Source organism: Salvia hispanica, chromosome 6 (genome assembly GCF_023119035.1).
Source record: "Salvia hispanica cultivar TCC Black 2014 chromosome 6, UniMelb_Shisp_WGS_1.0, whole genome shotgun sequence".
Classification (NCBI taxonomy): domain Eukaryota; kingdom Viridiplantae; phylum Streptophyta; class Magnoliopsida; order Lamiales; family Lamiaceae; genus Salvia; species Salvia hispanica.
Genome location: NC_062970.1, coordinates 41,745,436 through 41,770,510, shown reverse-complemented (window position 1 = coordinate 41,770,510; position 25,075 = coordinate 41,745,436). Strand labels below are relative to the sequence as shown.

The 25,075-nt window shown below is 38.0% G+C and overlaps 2 protein-coding genes and 1 pseudogene across 5 annotated transcripts; all 3 read left to right on the top strand.

Annotated features, from left to right (window-relative positions):
* The first annotated feature begins 6,788 nt into the window (after positions 1–6,788).
* LOC125197178 (histone-lysine N-methyltransferase family member SUVH9-like) lies at positions 6,789–9,381 on the top strand. 4 transcript variants are annotated; one of them, XM_048095890.1, is made up of 2 exons: positions 6,789–8,754; positions 9,174–9,381. In XM_048095890.1, the coding sequence occupies exon 1, from the start codon at positions 6,835–6,837 to the stop codon at positions 8,734–8,736; it is 1,902 nt and encodes a 633-aa protein (XP_047951847.1). In that variant the 5' UTR covers positions 6,789–6,834; the 3' UTR covers positions 8,737–8,754; positions 9,174–9,381. The 4 variants fall into 4 exon arrangements, with proteins under 4 accessions (XP_047951847.1, XP_047951844.1, XP_047951843.1 ...); XM_048095887.1 differs by having other exon boundaries at positions 6,789–8,781; positions 9,177–9,381; XM_048095886.1 differs by having other exon boundaries at positions 6,789–8,781.
* Positions 9,382–11,722: 2,341 nt separating this feature from the next.
* On the top strand, positions 11,723–13,658 carry LOC125197543 (annotated as a pseudogene).
* Positions 13,659–21,963: 8,305 nt separating this feature from the next.
* LOC125197235 (acetylserotonin O-methyltransferase-like) lies at positions 21,964–23,226 on the top strand. Its single transcript, XM_048095953.1, has 2 exons — positions 21,964–22,695; positions 22,812–23,226. The coding sequence occupies exons 1-2, from the start codon at positions 21,973–21,975 to the stop codon at positions 23,109–23,111; spliced, it is 1,023 nt and encodes a 340-aa protein (XP_047951910.1). The 5' UTR covers positions 21,964–21,972; the 3' UTR covers positions 23,112–23,226.
* The last annotated feature ends 1,849 nt before the right edge of the window (positions 23,227–25,075 follow it).

Here is a 25,075-nt window from a genome sequence, read left to right as displayed (position 1 = left end):
GGCTAAGGGAGAAAAACCGTTTCCATATCGGTTTGTGACGAAGAGGAAGAAAGAAAACCCTGTGGATTTCATGTCGATCTTTGGGAAGCTGGATGTCACCATACCATTCCTCCAAGCCGTGAGACTGCCCCCTCTGGGGAAGTTTATAAAGGAGTTCATAGCCGGGAAGGCCCAGGAGGATGGAAAAATCATGGTGGAAGGAATAGCATCAGCCATTGTACAGGAGAAGCTACCACCCAAGAGAGCCGACCCAGGTATGTTTACCCTACCCATAACAATTGGGGATGTGAAAATCGAGCATGCAATGTGTGATCTAGGAGCATCTATCAATGTTATGCCGTTATCCATTTATAATCGGTTAAAAGGGGTAAAATTGTCGAATACTAGGGTGTTGATCCAACTGGCTGATAGGTCATGTATCAATCCTGAGGGTGTGTTAGAAAATGTATTGGTCAGGATACAGAACTTTACTTATCCCGCTGATTTTTATGTCATTAAAATGAGTGAACCAGAAGCTAGGGAGTCTAGCGGGATATTGTTAGGAAGACCATTTTTAAGAACGGCTAAAACAATTGTGGATATGGCCGAGGGGACAATATGCATTGACTTTAATGGTGAGAAATTTGTCTTTGACATCAATGAAGCCATGAAAAAACCAATAGATTCTGAAAATCTATGTTATGTTGATGTAATTGACCCCTTAGTCCAAGAATTTCTTGAGACCGAATTATTGCAGGAAAAGCTCCATGCCTTGGATGTGTATGCCCAGGTTGATGTGGAAGCAGCTGCATGGTGTGATCTGATCAGTAGCCGGGGGTTGACTGACGAAGAGATCGAAGAAGCAATTATGGAATTCTGTCAGAAGTCAGAACTAGCAGGATCCGTAGGGGCCGTTGTGCCGGCCCGGATGGAGGAAAAATCAGATGCTGAACAAGAGCAAGAGGAGGATTCAAAGAAGAACCCTTTACCTACAGACACACTGCCCCCGCAAGTGGAGTTGAAAAAGTTGCCAGCGAATCTTAAGTATGCCTACCTAGGGGAGGAAGACTCATTCCCTGTAATCATCAATAGCGGGCTGACTGAAGAGCAAGAGGCAAGACTACTAACTGTGCTGGGCAAAAACAAGAAGGCTATTGGATGGAGCCTTACGGACCTGGTAGGTATAAGCCCGGATGTCTGCATGCACCACATTAGGCTGGAGGATGGAGCCAAGGCGCATAGAGATTCCCAAAGAAAGGTGAACCCAAACATGCGAGAAGAGATACTGAAGGAAATCTTGAAGTTTCTCTCACTGGGCATTATATATTCAGTACCAGATAGTGAATGGGTTAGCCCAATCCATATGGTCCCCAAGAAGTCATGGATCCAGGTGATTAAGAATGAGAGAAATGAGCTAGTGCCCACCAGACTAGTTACCGGATGGCGAATGTGCATAGATTACCGGAAGCTGAACAATGCAACCAGGAAGGACCATTTTCCCCTGCCATTAATCGATCAAATGCTGGAGCGACTGGCTGGGAGGAAGTACTTCTGCTTTTTGGATGGGTACAGTGGTTATTTTCAAATCTATGTGGACCCGGAGGACCAGGATAAGACCACGTTCACTTGTCCGTTTGGAACCTATGCGTATAGGCGTATGCCATTTGGTCTATGCAACGCCCCCGGTACTTTCCAACGGTGCATGATGAGCATATTCTCGGATTTGATTGAAGATTGTATAGAGATCTTTATGGATGATTTCACTGTCTATGGAGACTCTTTCGACTCGTGCTTGCAACATTTGGATGTGGTACTAGAAAGGTGTCAAGCAAAGAGTTTGGTTTTAAATTTTGAGATACACTCCAAATTACATACGAAAACCATCACAACACTCGAAAGAGTGGGGGAAACACTTGGTCCGTCAAACGCCAAGATTCTTGAAGAACCAAGTCTCTACTTTGTTTCTACCGATTGTTTTTCTCTAAAAAGGTATTTTGTTTATGAGTTCTTCTTATTCTTCTTCTACTCTTTTTTTCTTCTTTCTAACCGATTAATCGGTCTTCTTGAACCCTCATGCATCTTAGTTGAGTGAAAGTGGGATAAAAGGGATGTGGAAATATGTTCATGTGTGTGTGTGTGCCGTGTGTGCGTGTGTGTGTGCGACGTGTGTGTGTGTGTCGTGTGGTGTGTGTGTGTTGTGTTGTGTAGAGTGTGTTTGATGGTTAAATATTCTTGTGTGATAAACATGATCTTGATTAATTAGTAATGATAAGATAAATCAATGGAAAAGGAAAAAAAGTGTTGAGACATGCATGAGTAAGAGTAGTATTGAACCTAATTTGTGATATGTGCCTATGTGATTAAAAGGTGAAACTTTGGTTGCGAAGCCGGATAACGGAAAAGCGAAACTACTTGAAAACTAAGCAGTCGAGGTGGGCTTTACTCTAAAAACTCTCTATATTTTTTATCAAAATGTTGTTTGGTGTTATAAGGGTGGTTTAACTGTTATGTCATGCCTATGTTTGTTTTTAACGTGATATTTGATATGCTTATACGGATTCGGGTCTGAGTATGGGCCGCAAGCCCTACCAGGCTGTGTACACAATGGGATCGGGAGCCGTCCTAGCTAGTCGGCCGGTCTCGTGGGCGAAAAGTGTGGCCACACTTTCGTCGCACCATGGAATGATTGTGATTTTGATGAGAAAATGGGGGATTATTTTGACTGGCCAGTCTATGAAAACATATTTTGTGATACTCATGATATTTCTCTTTTAACTGCTTAAAACTCGAGTTCACTTGGTAAGGGTGGCATAACTTATAAAATGTTTTGGCAATGAGCTCACTGAGTATTTCAAAATACTCAGCCCTGCATGTGTTTTCTTATGTGCAGGTTGAACGATGACGAGTGGTGGCGGGTGTTGAGCAGGATAAATAATTAATATGGATATGTTGAACTTCAAGCGTAGTTGTGTCTTCATACATAGCTATTCTTTCTCTTGGTCGTTTTCCGCTGAATCTTGATACTCTTTAGAATTTCTTTGGGATAATTGCACCCTAGCCTTTTCTTGTGGTTTATACCTTGGATATTTTTGTCGTACTCTTCAGATATTTTTGATCGTCATTTATGATACCTTCCTTCTTCTTTTAAACTTCTAGGTTTAGTAGTTGTTTTAAATGCTCTGATGTTTCCTTTATTATTTGGCCTACACTCTTTAAATGAAACCCTAGTCTATGTTTACTTCATTGGAGTCCGTTTGGGTAGCAGCCGTCGCATTTATTGTACCCTAGGAGGGCGGGCTGTTACAATTTCCATTTGGGTCGTTTCTTAAAAATAGAAACTTTAGAATCTTTCTATTTTAGGACATTGACCCCACAATCCACTAACTCTACTTTCACTACTTTTTCTCTTTCCCTCTCTTACTTTACTCATTTTTCTTTTCATCTATTTTACTTTACCAATTTTTCTCACTTTTCTACTTTTTGAGTACGGAGGGATCTAGAAAGTTTCACTTGGCCTGGTGAATTTCCAGTGGATTAATTCCACGGCCGGGTCCGTCAATCTGACGTTTTTCACAGCCTAAACGCGTTTTTCAGAAGGAGGAAATAAGAGAGAAGATCTAGGTTAATTCTATACACACTCTACCGCCGCCTAACACCAACTCTCTCTCTCTCTCTCTGAAGCACACTTGGAAGAAGATTGAAGATTCAAGCTTCAATTCCTCCGCCAATTATAGTCCGTATAATGATTTCTATTGTTTTTCTTAGTTTCTCTTTGTTTTCCACCATGAACATGAGTCGCTAAGCTTTTAATGTAGAATTCTTGGTGAAGATGCATTGATTCATAGTTTTAATCCAATTGACTTCGTTTTTATCTTGCTCTTGCAATTGTTTGAATTATTCTTGTGCTTTTTCCTATCAATTGCTTAATCACCAATTGAGAGTGTTAAGGTTTCTTAGAGTAATCGGAAGATGAAATATTTAATCTTGAAAGAAGAATAATTCACACCTTAATTTAATAGAACTCGGGAGAGTTGAGATTCTGAGTGGGATCGTTAATCTAATCAAACTGTTAGGGAGTTAGGTCTAAGAATTAGAAGGGGACTTCAATTATTACACCTAATCTACGGATTTTTCACCTTGGGATGGGGTTTAATCTACAACTGTGATTGATTTAACAATTCTGGAGACTTTAAATAGTGAATCGGTTTCAATTGGGTTATGCTATGAGTTGTGCACCAAATCCTTGAATTCTGCATCTTTCTCTATCATCTTTCACAACTTGCTTAATTGCTTTCTTGTTTAAGTGCTTTTTTTTAATATCTGAATTTTTATGCTTTTAGTAGTTGTTAGTTTCAAAACCAAAATTCTTGATCGTCTGGATAGTAGTTGAAATTTGTTCGTGGTACTTAGGTTTACACTCAATTGTCTCTGTGGAATACGATACACTCTTGCTTGCTATTTGCTACGATAACCCAATACACTTGCGGGTATTATTTGAGTAAAATAAAGTTGAGTAAGTATTAATAAGGGTTTAACATGTATAAGGAAAATTATTCCTCTTCCAAGAGGGATGAAGGCAAAAAGCGATTCTTCACAAGAAAGGAAGATCGGTTTATTTTTGGTAGAGACCGTAAAAGAGAAAATGATACAAATATTTTATTTCTTCATTCTTAATTACAATCAAAGACTATATACATATTTATGTGGAAATATAAAAATACACTTCCTCTGTCCACCAAAAATATGTCCTATCGTGGGCGACATATTTTTATGAGGAAATGGTTAAGTAAAAGAGAAAAAGAAAAAAATGGTAAAGTACGAAAGAGAATGAGAAAAAGTAGGTCAAGTATGAGATAGAAAAAGGAAATACAGATATAATAGTGTAATAGTGTTGATAATTTGAAAGAAACTTTTCATTTTTAGACACAGAGAGTATCATAAAATTAAACAAATCAAATCAAATCATATCAAATCCTAACTTTTTATGAAAAACATACTACTATGACTTAAAATCATATCAAATCGTAATCATCTATGAAAAATATATGACTAAATATATTTCAATAAAAATAGATTGATTAACATATTCTAGATTTTTCGAGATATTTAGATGAAGTCGAATGTATTGCATTGACGTCTTGTATTCACGTGACTCTTTGCACTCAATATGACAGATATTCATTTTACCTTTTTCCCGTAAAAGTAATAAATTCTTATTTAATTTATTGCGTCCACGAAGTACGAAAGAGAATGAGAAAAAGTAGGTCAAGCATAAGATAGAAAAGGGAAATACGGATGTAATAGTTTTTATAATTTGAAAGAAACTTTTCATTTTTGGACAAAGACATAAAATTAAATCAAATAAAATCATATCAAATCCTAATTTTTTTTGTGAAAAACATACTACCATGACTTAAAAATCATATCAAATCGTAATCATCTACGAAAAACATATGACTAAATATATTTCAATAAAATAGATTTAATAACATATCCTAGATCCTTCGAGATAATTAGATGAAGTCGAATATATATATGCATTGTTGTCTTGTATTCATGTGACCCTTTGCACTCAACATGACAGATACTCATCTTACCTTTTTCTTGTAAAAGTAATAAATTCTTATTTAATTTATTGCTTCCACGAAGTAGGAAAGAGAATGAGAAAAAGTAGGTCAAGCATAAGATAGAAAAGGGAAATACGGATGTAATAGTTTTTATAATTTGAAATAAACTTTTCATTTTTGGACAAAGACATAAAATTAAATCAAATCAAATCATATCAAATCCTATTTTTTTTTAAAAACACACTACTATGACTGAAAATCCAATCAAATATTAATCATCTATGAAAAACATATGACTAAATATATTTCAATAATAATAGATTTAATATCATACTCTAGATCCTTCGAGATAATTAGATGAAATCGAATATATATATGCATTGTTGTCTTGTATTCACGTGACTCTTTGTACTCAATATGACAGATACTCATCTTACCTTTTTCCTGTAAAAGTAATAAATTCTTATTTAATTTATTGCGTCCACAAAGTACGAAAGAGAATGAGAAAAAGTAGGTCAAGCATAAGATAGAAAAGGAAAATACGGATGTAATAGTGTTTATAATTTAAAGACACTTTTCATTTTTTGACAAAGAGTGTATCATAAAATTAAATAAAATAAAATCATATCAAATCCTAACTTTCTGTGGAAAACATACTACTATGACTTAAAAATCATATCAAATCGTAATCATCTATGAAAAACACATGACTAAATATATATCAATAAAAATAGATTGAATAACATATTCTAGATCCTTCGAAAGAATTAGAAGAAGTAGAATATATATATATATATATATATATATATATATATGTATATATGTGCATTGTTGTATTGTATTCACGTGACTCTTCGCACTCAATATGATAGATACTCATCTTACCTTTTACCCTTAAAAGTAATAATATTCTTATTTAATTTATTGTTTCTGCGAATAACTTTCTAGTATATAATACTTTTTCCGTTTCAACATAACTGATTCACACTCATCTTTCGGCCGTTTCTTTTTAGACGAGTCACTTTTCTTTATGTCAAAATCATCCCATTAAATGCCCATTATTTTCTTTGGTGTATATTTTCATACTTTATTCTCTTTCCACTTAACTCACATTAAATATTTATTACTAATTCCGTATTTAAGGAAATATTTCTTAATTTTCGTGACCAAAAGAATGAGACGAATGAAGTATATAAACCCCTAAATTCATTGAAATAAAGCCCATTGAGAAGAAAACTGAATTAGAACTTAAAGAGTTAGATCTTCAATTCAAACAAGCAGCTCGGAAATGAGTTCAAATTCAAACTCCCCATTTCCAAATGCAGAACCTCCCACCAATTTAACCCTCGTTACCCCCAAATCCGAGCCAGTAGATGAAAATCCGCCGCAATTCCAACCCCCGGCGGCCTCCCCGCCGCCCTCTGCCGACGTGTACTCCGAATTCAACCGCATTTCGGAGCTCTTCCGCAGGGCTTTCAACCAGACCGAAGGAGCCGCCTCCGCACTACCCGACTCCCACCCGGATTCGCGCGCGATAGTCCTCGTACCCGACCCGCAAACGCAGGCCTCCGACGTCGTCGTCGTTCCCGAGGCTCCCGGCGGCAGCAAAAAGTACCCCACGCGCTCCTCCGAGCTCGTCCGCGTGACTGATCTGAAGCCAAACGACCAGAGCTACTTCCGCGACCTAATCCGCCGGGCAAGGATGCTGTTTGACTCGCTGAGCGTGTTCGCCGTGTCGGAGGAGGAGAAGAACTTCGATCCCACGGTTAATAATCGGAAGCCGCGCGGCGACCTGAAGGCGTCGGCGCTGATGCGGCAGAGCGGTTTGTGGATGAATCGCGATAAGAGGGTTGTTGGGGATATACCTGGCATTTCAATTGGGGATGTTTTCTTTTTCAGGATGGAAATGTGCGTTGTTGGATTGCACGGTCAGCCGCAGGCGGGGATTGATTATGTTCCGGCGGCTCATAGCTCGAATGGGGAGCCGATTGCAACGAGCGTGATCGTATCGGGAGGATACGAGGATGATGAGGATTCAGGGGATGTGTTGGTTTACACTGGCCACGGTGGGCAGGATAAGAATCTTCATAAGCAGGTGGTGCATCAGAAGCTGGAATCGGGGAATTTGGCGATGGAGAGGAGCATGAATTATGGTATTGAGGTTAGGGTTATTCGTGGTTTTAGATATGGAGGTAGTGCTAGTGGTAAGGTTTATGTTTACGATGGATTGTATAGGATAGTCGATACCTGGTTCGATGTGGGGAAGGCGGGGTTTGGAGTGTTTAAATTTAAGCTAGTTCGGATTGAGAATCAACCGGATATGGGGAGTGTTGTGATGAAGTTTGCCGAGAGTTTGAGGACTCGGCCGTTGGAGGTTCGGCCGCAAGGCTATGTGACTCTTGATTTGTCTAAGAAGAAGGAGAATTTTCCTGTGTATTTCTACAATGATGTTGATGGTGATCATAGTCCTGTTTATTTTGAGTATCTTGTCACAACTGTTTTCCCTCCTTATGTTTACAGTGTAGGAGGTAGTGGTGGGTGTGAGTGTGTTGATGGATGTCGATATGGCTGTTTCTGTGCGATGAAAAACGGGGGTGAGATTGCGTATAACTCACACGGGATTCTTTTGAGGGGGAAGCCTTTGATTTTTGAGTGTGGGCCGCATTGTCGCTGCCCTCCCACTTGTCGGAATCGTGTCAGCCAAAAGGGCGTGAGGAACCGGCTTGAGGTGTTTAGGTCTCGGGAGACTGGATGGGGAGTGAGGTCGCTAGACTTGATCCAAGCTGGATCGTTCATTTGTGAGTACACTGGAGTTGTTCTTACCCATGAGCAGGCGCGGTTGTTCACAATGAATGGTGATTGTTTAGTTTATCCGGGACGGTTTGGTCACAGGTGGAAAGAATGGGGTGACTTGTCTCAAATCTTCTCAGACTATGTTTGCCCCTCGTATCCATCGGGCCCTCCTTTGGATTTTGCTATGGATGTGTCGAGGATGAGGAATGTAGCTTGCTACATGAGCAACAGTTCAAGTCCAAATGTTTTCGTGCAGCATGTGCTGTATGATCATAACAACGTGTCGTTTCCTCATCTGATGCTGTTTGCTATGGAGAATATACCTCCGATGAGGGAACTGAGTCTGGATTATGGAGTGGCCGATGAATGGAATGGAAAGCTCGCTATATGTCACTAGTGCAGCTTAATCCCAAAGGTGCTGATCAGCTTTTTTGTGACCTAGGTAAATCGAGTTATTTGAATATTACAGCTTGGTTATGACTCCTTCTGATATCAGTGTGTTTCCTGCCATATTCTGGTGATATATGCATCTGGTATTGCCATTTTTGTTGCTCTATGTATGTTAAAAGTTGTTTAGCTAAGACTGTTCATTGCCACATTAAATTTTGCATAATCATTTGGAATGGCCATTCATTTTGAGGGAGGGGAAGAAATCTACAACTAGCATCATCAGTGTTATGTTTATGTTCAATTGTTCATTTTATATCACAAGAAATAGAATGATTTTCTACTTGGACTACTCTTTTGATGTTATATGTATGATCTGGTAATTCTGTTGCTTAGATTTCCAAGCCACGACAACAAGTTAATCCGTTGAATTCGCTTTTGTATCAGTAGTGCAGCTGATAGCGAAGACAGTAGGAGCCGGGAGGCCTGAAGCAAGCAGAAGATCATCATTCTATGAATCTTGTGATGTTTTGAATCTATGTTTATGTTTTTGTGTTTGTGTTTATGTTTATGTTTATGTATGTCTGTATGTATTAGAGTCCAGACTGATTCAACTTGTATATAATGTGCCTGGGGCTGGTTTTCCCTGTTTTTACTTCTGCATGCATTTGGTTATCTTAATTTCATTCTTTATTCTCATAATACTCTTGATATTTCACCAAAAATTTCAACAAACTGCATTGATTGTATAGTGTATACAATGACCTGATGGGCTGGCCCGGTTAGCATGCAAAAGTTAGAGAGTTAGGGTTGAAAAACTACAACTCGATTAGAAATCGGGCTTGCCCGTTGGGCTGCACAAAAAATAATATTTTTTACTTATTTTTTCATATTTTATATGTCACACTCTTTTATTCAAACCATTTCTCCACATTTTTTTTTCTCCTTTTTCTCTATCAAAATTTTATTTTCATATTTTTATTTCTTTTATATCCTAAATTTATGGGGCAGTAGTTACCTTAATATATGTGCTTATAAAAAATGATCATATAGAATAGTTTATATTTTACTCCATATTTTAATAATGATTTATGTAGTAGTTTCCATCAGAATTCTTCATCCATATACATTAACACTTAAATTATATTTGAAACTCTTTATGTAACTAAACACTAAACCTATCACTCAAATTGTGCTTCATCGCCCGCTGTTAAATATTTTATTTTGACTTGATATTAGTTTTTAAAAAGATAAAAAAATGTATTAAAAAAATTAACGGAATATAAATTACTATATTTTATATATTAATTTTATAATATAAAAAAATAAATATAAAAAGTTAATTGAATACAAATTATAGTTTTATATATTAAATAATATACTAATTAAATGAGATAGTTGGAGTGAGACCACTTATATAAAATTAGTAAAAATTAATGATTTATTTTTAAGTAGGACTTCCTCTCATCGTATATGACAAATTTTTTTTTGGACATAGGTCTTTAGGTAGTTGTTTAATATTCCCTTCGTCCCACTTTAGCAGTCCCATTGACTTTTCTGCCATGTTTTTGTAAAAATAATAAAAAATAGTTAAAAAGGAGAAATGATAAATTGAGAGAGAGAATAATATAGAGAATGGTCTTATCTACATTATTGTCTTTTTTATTTTACCATTTCTCCACTTTAACTATTTTTTATCATTTTTACAAAAAGATGGCAGAAAAATTAATGAGACTACTAAAGCGGGACGGAGGGAGTAGTACATAATTGAAGATGAAATAAAATAGGAGTGAGAAAAGAAAAAATCAAAAAAGAGAAAAAGTAGGGAGGAGATAAAATATAAGATATATAAAATGTTATTTTTTTTTACTATAAAAAATTATCTAATTTATAATAGTAAGTCGTTTTGTGAAAAGAAAAATGAAATGTGAACCTTACACATTTATTATCCCTTCACCTTCAGTACAGTAAATTCATATCCAATGTTTCACTTTTTTCTCGCTATCACCTATCCTTTTTCTGTAGCTCAATAAAGCATGTCTCGAAATTTCCTCTGTAGAAGATAGGTGAGGCATATTCAATTGCTTTTAAAATTATCTTTCTTTAATTATTTTCTTTTGAATTTTTTCTGCTACATTAGACTACTAGCTTCGTTCAATCTAAACTTTAAAATTTAATTATTTTTTAATTTTGATAAACTAAAGTATTTTTTTAGTAATTATTCCATATAAAGTAAATTTTCAGTGTTATATTCAAATTATTTATAAATTTTAGAATGCTGTAGAAAAAATTATAAGCATATTTTCAAAATATTACTCCACCTGTCCTAAAATAAGAGTTCTATTTTGCCATTTCGGTCCGTCCCATAATAAGAGTCTTATTTCATTTTTACCATAAATGGTAAGTAGACCCCTACATTCCACCAACTTGTTCCACTCATATTTTATTATAAAACAAATAGTACTCCCCCCGTCCCAAGATATTAGACTCGTATACCATTTTGGGGTGTCCCAACAAACTTGAGCCATTTCTATTTATGGTAATCTACTCCCTCCGTTCCATAGTAATAAGTCATTTTGCCATTTTGGTACGTTCCATAGTAATAGAGTCATTTTCCTTTTTAGTAAAAGTCAATACATTTTTTCACACTTACTTTACTCTCTCCTACTTTTTTCTCTCTTCATCTCTCTATCTTTTTCATTTTCCACCTTATTCTCCCTTTACTTAACTCACCTTACACAATATTTTTTAATCTCCGTGTCAAAAAGAAACGCCTCCATTACTATGGAACCAAGGGAGTATTACTTTATTACCAACTCCATTTACACCACTAAACAACACATCATAAATTTTTGTGCCAAAAGAAATGATTTTAATATTTCGAGAAGTATTGGAATAATATTCATAGAAGCAATTTAAATTAAAATGTATTAATAAATTCATTATCCCATCCAACCCACTATATTTAATTCATGCATCACACTCCCTCTCACCCTCACTTCACTCTTAACCGAATAAGGAAAAGAAAAGGCGCGGAAATGGTGATGGACGATTCCCAACAAGCTGAAGCCGACATCTGGAAGTTCGCCTTCGGTTTCATCACCGGCACGGTCGTGAAGACCTCCGTCGAGCTCCAGATTCAAGACGTCGTCGCCAAACATGGCGGCTCCATCTCCCTCTCCTCCCTCTCCGCCGCCCTGGGCATCCCCGCCGACCACCTCCGCCGCATCATGCGCTTCCTCATCCACCACGGCATCTTCCACAAGACCTCCGACGACCACTACTCCGACAACGCCCTCTCCCGCCTCTTCGCCACGGGCAACATGTCGGCCTTCATGATGCTGCACGGCCCGCCGCCGCCGACGCTCTCCGGCGTCACCCCGCAGGTCCTTCGCACGGGCAAGCGCCCCGACGTCAAGCCTGCCGACGGGGAGGACACGTGGACCGACCCGGCCTACGGGAACCATGAAAAGGTGTTCACCGATGCCATGGAGGCCCACTCCAGGGTCACGACCTCGAAGATCGTGGCCCACCACCCGGATCTCTTCAGAGGGATCCGGTCTGTGGTGGACGTTGGGGGCCGCCATGGCATGGCCCTCGCTTGCCTTATCAAGGACTTCCCCACCGTGTGGGGGCTCTGCTTCGACCTGCCTGAGGTCGTCGCTAAAGCGCCCCCGCTCGATGGGGTTGAGTTTGTTGGTGGGAGCATGTTTGAGAGCGTCCCAAAAGCGGATGCAATCATGCTCATGGTAACTTATTTATCTTAGTACTCCTATGTCCATCTCTTTTCACAAGATTGAGTGGAAATTAATTTGATCAGCATGGGTTTTACGAAACGCGGACAAAATTGAGTGGAAAAAGTTACTGAAGTGTGAGTTAGTTTCAAAATGGAACATGTGCGTAACGACGTAATTGAGTATGGGCCCATTTGCTTAAAATGGAAAAAAAATAAATGTGTACAATATTTTGTTAACCGCTCAAAATTGGAAAACGAATAATATTTCATGGACACAGGGAGGGAGTGAGGGAGTGGTAGATGTCAAATTTCTAGTTATGAAAAGTTTCTCTCCAATTTTTTCTTTCCGTCTTACTTTAGAAATTACCAAAGGGAAGTATATTTTTATGCTCATGGTAACTTGGTTATTTATCTTTCTTTCTTCGTTACGAAATTTTAATGATTTATACACCCATTTTTATGGTACTCAGTGTCATTTCCAAATTCTTTATTTTTGAAATACTAACTCTATATTTGTGTCACATGAAAGGGTGACGATTGATACGAATTACACATTAGTTTCGTACGAAAGTGTGGAATAACATATATGACCGCAAATATTAACTAGGGTTTGTTTGACAGTGGGTGCTACACGACTGAGCGACAACGCGTGCGTGGAGATATTGAAGAAATGCAAGGAGGCGATTCCGGACCACGGGAAGGTGATCATCATCGACGCGGTAGTTGAGGAAGACGGTGGCGAAGACGAGTACTACGGCGCGCGGGTGTCGCTGGACATGATTATGATGGCGTCGACCGTGCAGGGGAAGGAGAGGACTCACAAGGAATTCGTTCGTCTTCTTGATGAGGCTGGATTCAGCAGCCATACTGTCAAAAATATCAAGACTATTGAATCAGTCATTGAGGCATATCCCTAATTTATGTGTCCAGTTTCTCATCTGGTGTGTGTTATTTCGCATTTGGTGTGTGTTTGAGGCGGCTGATCATTTGTTTTCAGCCATAAATAAAAGGTCTATTAGAATAATCATGTATGATTTGAACTAGATTGCTTTATTGCTCTGAGTAATATGATGTGAGTTAGTCGGAAGCTATGAAGTATGAACTTATTTATGTTGTTTTGTACGAAATTTAGTACTACAATTATACGTTGTACATTGTTTTGAGGCGATTTTTAATTTCGTCTCTTTTGAATTACTACGAGACGATCATCTATAGAATATCTTTAAACTTTGATGTAGTATTATTGAAAAAGTCATTTGATTTCATGACTTTTTGCTTTTATCATCTTCTTCTTCAAGAAGCGGAAGCCATTGTCGCTTTCCTCTGTAACTTCAAAATCTTAGAACCAGCCCATTTTTATTCTTCAATTTTTAACATTTTAGTCTCCAATAACATTATTCGGTAAGGGCTAAACATAGTTTTTCAAAAGTTCAAAAATTTTAGAAATAGAAAAAAAATAATACTACCTTCGTCCACCAAAAAATAATTTTTTTGGTAAAGGCTTAAGAGCTACAGACTATTCATAGTCTAGATAGTCCGTCATTGCGGATGGCAGCCCCTAAGCCTCGCCGCGTACACCCGCCCTATGTATTGTCCGGACTAATGTCCAGAGGCTATAGTCTGCCATTCCGGCACCCAAGCTATAACACATACTATGATTTCTACATATTTTTCTTGTTTATTTTCTATTTTCCACCCTCCAGAGGCTATGGGGCATACTATAGTCCGCTCCATCGTGGATGACCCAATTCCTTCCATCTTCAAGTGTGTCCGCCCATGTTTTAGAGTGGCATCCACTCTTGCACCACTCTGGCACTCTGAGCAATTGATTTGTATAATTAACATGCTCTCATATTGACTTAGTTCCTTCTCATTGTCATCCCATAAATTCATCCCATAAATTCGTTGGTTGTTCTCCATTTTTATTAGGGTCACTGTCTTCCCAATCACTTATCAGGATTATGATTAATGGGATTATGAAAATATGAAAAATAAAATCTGAAAATATTTGTAAAAAATGATAAAAATGTGAACATTAAAACTAAGAGATCACTTAAAATATTTTTAATATTCAAAGATTAAAAAAGTGCAAATTCCAAAAAATTATGGGCGTCTTATGTAATTCACGCTTAAATATATATGTAGATTGTTGGAAGCCATTAAAATGGGAGGACGCAACTTCAAAAATAAAAATTCATTCTTAATAAACTACAAAAAATTCAATATTGATGTCCCCATCAAACTTACTTATTATAGTGTAGGCAATCTTAGGGAAACAGATGTTCCGTTAAATGTAGGCTTAATTCCAACCGTTGATGCTCAAGGAGGTTAGGTAGATTATACGGTCTGCACTTTTTCTGCAAATCAAAGCTATATAAAAATGCATACTTGCATCATTTTCATTAGGTATCGAAATTAAGGAATTAACGTTTAAAAATTAATTAGATCGAAAATGTAAAATATAATAACAATATAATAGAAATGATAACATGAAAGAAAAAAAGTTTTTAATACAAACGAAAATGATATTAATAATTTGGGATGATCTGAAATGAAATACTAGGAGTCTATGATGCAAGTAGCTTGAAGCGAATGACGTATTATGCTTTTTCTTTTAATTTCAAGTGATATATTTCTTTTTTATGTCCTATTAAAATTGTTATTATGTAGGTTTCATTATTATTATTATTATTATTATTATTATTATTATTATTATTATTATTATTATTATTATTATTATTATTATTATTATTATTATTATTATTATTATTATTATTTATTTATTTATTTATTTTATTTATTTATTTTTCTTTTATTGTCTTTCCTTTTCGTTTAATAGTATATAAAATTAAATCTATTCTTTCATAATGCCTCTACGAATAAGGTATAAGAGTATTTCCAATGGAGGATGTCCTGGCAGACGTCGGACCGCCGTGCGGGAAGTCCGCGCGGGACATCCGCCATTAGGGGGGGGGGATGCGGACACGGGAGATCTGCGGCATTCCCGGGACGTCCGTTGCGAGGGCAGACAGACGTCCGCTATTATGGCATACCGACGGACGTCGCCGGCGAACGTCCCGATATATTTTTTTATTATTTTTTAAACACTCTAACGCATGTATTATCGTTGAAAATGAAGGCCTAAAACAAAAACATATAGATTCAAAGCATATGTATGCTTTTTTAAAAAAAATAAAATCGTTGCATTTTCCCTGTATTCGTGTCTAAATTTTAATTCCGTAAATTTTTTAATTCCATAAATTGTTTAATTTGGTGAATTGTGAATTTTTATTATTGTGGAAGTCCGTCGGGATGTCCTTGGGGACGTCTGCCACTGTGCAGTGGGATGTCCTTATGACGTGGCAGTGTTGTGAGAGATTCTTATGACGTGGCAGGAGGTGTTTTTGGGAAGTCCGTCGGGAAGGGCGACGGGACATCCGTTCCATTGAAGATGTTCTAATAGTAAGAAATTTTAAAAATGAAAAAGAGAAAAGAAGGGGGAGAATCTTGAATAAAGTCAGTGACCATGGAGAATAAATGACCTATATACTACTCGTATGTACTAAATGGAGTAGCATTTAAGAGCATCCCCATCCGTGCTCTTAGCTAAGAGCACGGAGGTGGGCCCGGACCCACTTTTATTCCTTGTCCTTAGCTAAGAGCACAACACCCACATCCGTGCTCTTAGCTAAGGACAAGCTCAAGGGTCCCACCATTCTATTATTCAATTTAAATACTCCAATTATTAAATACATTTCTACATTATAAAAATACATTATAAAATAAAAATTACATAATTAAAATCCTAAAAAATACAAATTACATAATTAAAATACTAAAAATAAAAATACATAATTAAAATAAAAAATACATAATTAAAATCCTACAAATTAAAAATTACAAACGTGGAAGACTATTCTTCTAACCCCAATTGCCTCTTGAGACCCCGGATCAATTGCTCGTGTGTTGCAAGTTGTTCCGGAGTCATGTGAGACGTATCGGTCATATGAAGTTGACTCAATATGGCCCACAACGAGTTGGTCGGGGGTGGAGGAGGCACAAAGGGAGCGGGGGCGGCGGCGGATGGAGTCGGGGCGCGGCGCGGGTGGTCGTCGCCTTCTTCCTTCCGACCGGCCGGCGGGAACCGCTCGGGCCAGCGTCGGGGCTACCCAAGTTAGTTCCGGCAAGCTGGGTAGCCACATCATCGGAGGAGGATAGAGCTACCGACCTCGACCGTTTGCTGGAGGAGCTGGAGGAGGATGCTGCTATGCCGCCCCTATACTTCGGATGTTGGCGCCCCTCCTGCCAACAATCGAGGTACTTGAACGGTTTGTACTCCTCCTTTTGGTATGCCGCCAAGGCGGCGGTGATGATGTCGAGCTCGTTCGTGCCGCTCCCCGCCGACCGCTCTTCCTGGAGGTAAATCCCCTGGAACTTCCCGATTGCCTCGTTGCATCTGTAGATGCAATTGCGAACCATACTATCATTGCGATATATGGTTCCCTCCGGCCGGGTTTCATTGTAGAGGCGAGTGATGCGCCACCAATAAGTTTCCCCGGTTTGGTTCGTGCCGACGTCCGGATCTTCGGAGACTACCAAGTAGGCTTTGAACATCGCCATCATCTCACCCGGAGTGTACGGGGTGTGGGTGCCACGAACAGGAGGAGTAGGACCCGGAAGTAGGAGTAGGAGTAGAGCTGCTGCTCCTTCCCGATCCGGGTTCGGGTGCCCACCCGAACCCGGGGGCGTTTAGGTCGTGCACCGGGTAAGGACGGTAGCCACCCGGAGCTTGCGAACCTTGGGTTTGAGGAGGGGCCGTAAATTGGGTTTCCGGACTATATCCGGCCTCGGAGTCGAACCAATCGTGGTTCCAACCGCGATTGCCGGAGGGGTGATCGCCGGAGCCGGACATTGTGTAATGTGGTGGGAATTTAGATGATAGAGTAGGAGGAAAAAGATGAGAGAATGTAGATGATGATAGTATAGATAATAGATGAGAATGTGATTTTTTTTGTGTTGGAGTGGGGGTATTTATAGATGAAAATGTGAATTTTGGGGAAAAAAAAATTGTAAAATTAATTATAAGTGGGTAGAAAACGGATATATTTTTTTTGGGAAGTGGGAAAATATATTTTTTTTATTTAAAAACATTTTTTAAAATAAATTTCGAATTTAAAAAAAAAAAAAATGAAATTGCCAACGGCATAGCCGTTGGCCAATCAGCAATTGCCACGTAATTGTGCTCAACGACACGGACGTGCTCTTAGCTAAGATCAGCGCCGTGCCGCTGGCACGGACGGACAAGCTCCATTGGCGGACGGACGGCTTGGTGCTCAGCGGCACGGACGGACGAGCGGTGCGTTGAGCACCGCTGCGGATGCTCTAAGGTGAAATATAAAATGTGCAAAAATTCTGAAAACAATAAAAATGTATCTCAATATAATTAAGTCATTGTTTATAGAATTAATTATTGGTATCGCAGATATTCAATCCTCATCTATTTCCAACTTCAAAACAAAGTTATAAATAAATGGCTAACATAATAGTACTAATCCATGCATGCGTCCATGATTTATTATACTCCTTCCATTCCATAGTAAAGAGAGAATAAAGTGGAAAATGAAAAAGGTAGAGAGATGAAGATAGAAAAAAGTAAGAGAGAGTAAAGTAGGTGTGGAAAAATGTGTTGACTTTTACTAAAAAGGGAAATGACTCTATTATTATGGAACGGACGGAAATAGAAAAACGCTTCTTGTAGCAATATCTGCTCCCCCGGAACCAACTGCGCTAAGCCCCTGCGGGCTAGAAAAACGCTTCTATTACTATGGAACGGAGGGAGCATATGTTTTCACAGGACGGGCTTTAATAAAATAAATAAATAAATGGAAAGTTAAAAAAAATAGTTAAATACAAATGTTATTACTATATTTGTTCTTTGTTAGTCGAGGCATAATCTATTTGTGAAGTTACTAATTAAACATTTCTTTATTAATCCTCGTGCTGAAAAGAAGCGACTCATTTAACAAGGAACGGAGACAATAATTTCACAATAATAGCGTCCACAATGATGCCCTCCTGCCACGTCTCTAGCTACCCTCGCCACATGATCATTCTCCTCTTCATCCGTGTCTAGCCACAACTCCCATAATGGGACACCCTTTCCTAAGTCTCTTACATTAATCTAAACTAGTAATTGCCTTGTCGTAAAATTGAAATACAAGGGAAAAAAAAATATTCAAATGAACGAGGAATGAACTTGTAAGAGATAGATAATGAATTAGGAATGAAATAATGTATTGAGTTCACAAACTACAATAACACAATCACCAATCGATTTTGTTTCAAATGCCTTACGTACACGCTATATAATATGGAGTAAATTAATTAGCTACTTCATTGTTATTCTATTAGTAAGTGAAAGGGAGCAAACCATATCCCATATTGGAGAATGAACAAGACTTGCAAGTGTATAAATGAGCTACCCCTACTCCATTAGTATGAGGCCTTTTGGGGAGTACTCCAAGAGCAAAACCGTGAGGGCTTTGCCCAAAGCGGACAATATCATACTAATGTGGAGTTCGGGTGTGCGCCACCGAGACCCAACAGTGGAATCAGAGCCCTGGTTTAGGGCTGGGCCTGTGTGGCTCGGGGTTCGGTGGTTGCGCTTGCAAGTTCTCCGATGTGACGAGCTCGACCAAGACCTGTGGTGACCTGGTGACCTGTAACATGGGGTAGACATGTGGTCTGTGGTCTAGTGGTCTTGGTTTGAGGGGAGGATTGAAAGGGAGCATACCATATCCCACATCGGATAATGAACAAGACTTGCAAGTGTATAAATGAGCTACTTCTACTCCATTAGTATGAGGCCTTTTGGGGAGTACCCCAAGAGCAAAACCGTGAGGGCTTTGCCCAAAGCGGACAATATCATACTAATGTGGAGTTCGGATGTACGCCACCGAGACTCAACAGTAAGTATTTATTACGAATATGGAGAATGTATAACTAATATATCACCCATAAAAGAAAATAAAGAAACGATCGTGTAAGGCAGTAGCTCCGCCTCAGATGAAGAAAGCATGTGTTATGTTAGTTGTTATAACAACTTAAATACTTTTATATGTATGCTCTTAATTATGCGTTTGTACGTATACTACTGCTAGTTATTGGCCCATACACAGTAGTGGAATCAGGAATTTAAGTAAGCCGGGGCTGAATCAAAAAAAATATTACTCCCTTCGTTCCTAATAATTTGGTACCATTTGATCTGGCATGAATTTTAAAAAATGTAATAGAGAATTGGTTGAAAAAATTAGTGGCATGTGAGTTTTAGTTTTAAAATAAAATATGAGTGGATTAGTAGAATATGGAGTCCACCACAAAAAATGATAAAGTAAAATAGTAAAAGAGAATACAATATTTAATTTTATATATAATACTTATTCTTTAATTTATAAATCCAAATTCTCAAATTCACATGATCATAGATCATCACATACACAACCCAAATCCCTAACAATCTCATGTCAAAATCAATATAGTATTTAATTATACCAGTAGTTTACAAATTTGAATTCACTATCATACTTTTTAAATGTGCAATTTTAAATTGAATACATAAATATAGAACCGAGGCCTCATCTAAATAGTTAAAAAAAAAAATAGATTTAACTGAAAATTAACAAATATTTAATTAACACCTCTAGATCGATTGATTGTCTAATTAATTGAAAAATGTGCATATAGCACATAGTATTTAATTAGTAAGTATTCCTTCCGTCCTACAAAAGATGTTACATTTCTGTTTTTGAAAAAAGTTCTCTCTCATATTAATATAAAATTATATTTTCTCTCCATCTAACACACAAAATAAAATCTTCTAAAATTCCGTGTCATCCCACAAGTGTGATATTTTTGTGGAACGATACTGTTTTAATATTTTAGATTGATAAATAAAAGTACTTTTTCAATGATATTAAAGTGCGTACAAATATTAGTATACAAAAAAATAAATTTGCATACTCTAGAATGGGAGCACTAGCTGAATATAGCGTATAGGTGCCTATTTTATAGCCTTTATCAGTTTTCATAGCTTATTAAAAATTTCTTTCGTATACTCCGTCTTCTTCTACCTCCATGTATTTCATTTCCAGAGTTCCGATTCAAACTTCCTGGGCGGGGTGGGGCGGCCACGGCGGGGTTATAAGGTCCGGCGCCGGCCAAGCCCCCGCTGGCGCGGTGGCTTGGCCTATGCTGGTTCCGCCGCTGCCCATACAGCCATGACCCTTCATATCGTAGTAGTTTCTTATCGCAGTTGTGGATGTTTTTCTTTTTAGCACACGATTTAAAAAGAATTGAGTTAAGTGAGTTAAGTAAAAGAAGAATATAGTAGGAAATGAAAAAAAGGTAGAGAGATGATGAAATGATAAAGTAAGGGAGACTAAAATAAGTGAGAAGAAATGTGTTGACTTTTACTAAAAAGAGAAATGACTCCACTACTATGGAACGAACAAAGTACTCCCTCGGTCCACGAAAAATAATGCACATTTTCCATTTTTGATTGTTCACAAAAAATAGAGCACATTCAAAAAAGGAAAATTTTCAACAACTTCTCTTACTTTTTTTTCTTTCTCTCTTACTAATAATATAGACCCCACATTCCACTAAGACTACTTTTCTCATTTTTTTTTCTTCTCTCTTACTTTATCAATTCTACATTAAAATCCGTGCCATTCACAAAGTGTCCTATTTTTCTTGGACGGCGGGAGTATTATTTTATGGGCTCACCTTGAAATCGTATGTTTCAATTTGTAAAATTAACTCAAATTTTTGGTGGGTTCGAGTAACAGTTTAGCAAATCATGCCTATGTGACACGTGGGAGGAATTGTATCTTTAACTCTTAAAAATTAATTGATTTATTTAAATATATTTTTATATTGATTTTGATTTTGATCTTGAGGATTGCTCTTATTTTTATTTTTTAATCACTGTGTAGTTTATTCAAGCAATTTCTTCATCGTTGAGCAGAGAGATTGAGTTGGTGGAATACGATAAATAAATAATTAAATTGGTTCTTACTCAACGACATCGTTTAGGTGTATAGTTTCACCACTAATCTATCATGTCAATAATTTACGACATAGTCCTATCTGTTGGTTGAGTTTTTCGTTAAGGAACAATCACGAAAAAATTAGTATGGTATCCATCGACATGGCCAAGATTTTCTTAACTCTATTAGCTTAGATTCAGCCTAACTTGAAACGGGCTACCCTTTAATAATACCATGCCTCCTTAAAGCCCATTAATTGATAGCGGCAATTGGAACACACACCCACTTTAATTATAATATACTCTATGGAGCATAGGAATGATAATTTAATTCTAAAAAATCTTTTAGATAGTAGTAGTATTTATTATAGTAATTTATACTATAAACTATTTAACGGATTCAATCTATAAATTAATCCCAATTTGTCCTATATCTTACAATTTCAAAATTTGGACAGGTGAAAATGGTGGGAGATGAAGAAGTCCGAGCTCGAGCCGAAGCGTGGAGCAATGCCTTCGGCTACATCAAGTCGAGTGCCATTGTTTGCGCGGTGGAGCTAGCGCTTCCCGACATCTTGGAAAACCACGGCGGCCCAATGTCGCTCTCTCAGCTCTCCGCCGCCGCCAACTGCCCCGAGGAACCGCTCTTCCGCCTCATGCGCTTCCTCATCTTCCACGGCATCTTCAAGAAAGCCCAGCCGCCGTCGTCGCTTTACTACGATCAAACGCCGCTCTCGCGCTTTTTCACGAGCGACAAGCTGGGAGATTTCATATTGTTGCGGTCGACGCCGGCGACGCGGAACCCGACCGGCTTGAGCGCCGAGGCCCTGCGGAATGGAACCCCTCTTTATCTCCCGGCGGTCAACGGCGCCGACCCGTGGGCCAACCCGGCCGGGTTCGGTACGAAGTTCTTTACCGATGCCATGGCCGCGCACGCCAGGGACACGACGCGGCTGATCGTACGGAACTACCCAGAGGCATTTCACGGGGTCGGGTCCGTGGTGGATGTCGGCGGCCGCCACGGGATGGCCCTGAGCGAATTCGTCCAAGCTTTCCCGTGGCTCCGAGGGATTAGTTTTGATCTGCCCGAGGTCGTGGAAGATGCCCCTCCGCCACAACCTCGAATCGAGTTGGTTGGTGGGAGCATGTTTGAGAGCGTACCAAAAGCTGACGCGGTCATACTCATGGTATGCTTTTAATTTGATACTCCATTCTGTCCTTTAAAAATACGAGGTACCGTAGTACTTTTTTTTTTCAATACGTCCTTTAAATAAATAAATTAGTAGTTTTTTTTTTATTATAGTGGATATTGCACGATTGGAGTGACCAAGATTGTATCGAGATTCTAAAGAAATGCAAAGAGGCAATTCCGGCGGGAACAGGGAAAGTGATGATTGTAGATGCTATAATCAACGAAGCAAACGACAATGATGATTTCACTTGCGCTCGATTATCACTCGATATGATAATGTTGGCGGTGACGGAGAAAGGGAAGGAGAGAACTTACAGGGAATGGGCGTATCTACTCAAGGAGGCTGGATTCGCCACATTCAAAGTCAAGAGCATTGATACTGTGGAGTCTGTTATTGAAGCCTTTCCATGAATGTTGTTCTATTTTTCCCCCTCATAATTTATTGTTTTAATAATATTTGTTAAATTTATAATAAGTGTAATAAAATTATTATGGAACAATACCTCATCCGGTGTCTAGCACTTCGTTGTTAAATAATTGTACGCTAGCTATACTATTCGTATCCAAGGAAAAATTGACATACTCCCTACGTCCACAATTAAAATCCAATTAAAAGTTCATAATTTTTTTTGCTCAAGTATAAGCCCGAATAGCTATTTTTATACTCCGTTGGGTCCAGATGATCGATACGAGTTGGCAAGACAATAAACTTACAACTTTGTATTCAAATTAAATATACGAGTTAGCTATCTTTTTTTTTGTTTATTTCCTATTTTCCACCCTGATCGATGTGGAGGACTTTAAATTAGTATAGGGCCGGCTATCCCCATTGTGCATGTCCTTAGCCCCTCCAGTCTTCTAAGTGTGTCCGCCCATGTTTTAGAGTGACATCCGCACCATTCTGGTACCCTGAACCATTGATTCATATAATTTCCTCACATATTGACTTAATTCATTTTCATCGTCATCCCATAAACCTGTTGGTTGCTCTCCATTTTATCGGGGTCGCTGCCTTCCCCACTTAGAGCATCTGCAAGAGGAGAGACAAATAGAGAGGTAAAGTTATGTAACTATCATATTTACCTTTTTTATCATTAAAAGTCATTCTCCAAGGGGAGAGATATTTGAGAAGGTATTATACCTTTTGTCATTTTGAATAGACATCTTTACCTCTCCATCAATGGAGATAAAATCTTATAACTACCATATTTGTCTTCTTTTAATGATTAATCATTCTCCAATGAGAAAGCATTTGAGAAGATATTACACTTTATATTTTTTAATGCATTTTGCACTAGTATTATTTTATTTTTAAAAAATCATTTACCTTTTTATATTTTTTTTCCTTTGGAATGCGTTACTTTTTGCAAATGTATATTTCATTTTTTGAGAAGTTGAATAGATGATATACCTCTTTCATTTACCTTTTCTTGTTAGAGATGTTCTTTCCAGGATTACGATTTTTGGGAGTATGAAAATATGAAAGATAAAATCTGAAAATATTTTTAAGAAGTGAAAATTAATAAAAATGTGATTACATTAAAGTTAAGAGATCATTTTAAATATTTTAAAATTCAAGGATTAAAAAAGTGCAAATTCCAAAATTTAGGGGCGTTTTATGTAATTCACGCTATGTAGATTGTTAAAATATTTTTATATAATTCACAGAATTTAATATTGATGTTCCATCCAACTTACTTATTATAGTGTAGGCACGGTTTAGGCATTCTTCGAAAAGCAGATGTTCTGTTTAAAAATGTGGGCTTAATTTCAACCGTTTGATGCTCAAGGAGGTTAGATAGATTATACGGTTTGCACTGGTTCTGCGAATCAAAGCTATAAAAAAATGTCTACATTTACTCCCCCTCCGATTCATTAGAGCATCTCCAATGGTTTTAGGCCAGTCACAGGCTAGTCATAAGCTAGCCACTCTCTCTCCCTGCCACGTGATCAGTACTAAAATTCCACCTGCCACATCATTATTTTAAGCAAATAGGCTAGCCTCATGCTAGCCGCAACAAAAATAATTCAAAAACAACTAAATTTACGGAATTAAATTTACGATAAATTACAAAATTAAATTTACGAGACATATTAATTTCATTTTTAAAAAAAGTACATTCATTAAAAAAAATTACATAATAAAGAAAAAAACTATCGTCGTGCAGTCTTCCGTGCCCACAACTCTTCAATTATATCCTTTTGGAGTTGATTATGAGCATTCACTTGACGCATGTCGGCATGTGCCTGGAGGCGGCCGACTTCATCGTGAGGTACCCCCCTTCTTAGTTGGGGGTGGCCACGCCGTGGCTTGGACCGACTTCATCGTCATTGGCCCAATTAGTCAGTTGTACGCCTTCGTCTTCGACGATCAT

Coding starts and splice junctions, on each gene's coding strand:
- LOC125197235 (XM_048095953.1), top strand. CDS start 21,973: ATGGTGGGAGATGAAGAAGTCCGAGCTCGAGCCGAAGCGTGGAGCAAT. Junction 22,696..22,811: donor CTGACGCGGTCATACTCATG/GTATGCTTTTAA, acceptor TTTTTATTATAG/TGGATATTGCACGATTGGAG.
- LOC125197178 (XM_048095890.1), top strand. CDS start 6,835: ATGAGTTCAAATTCAAACTCCCCATTTCCAAATGCAGAACCTCCCACC.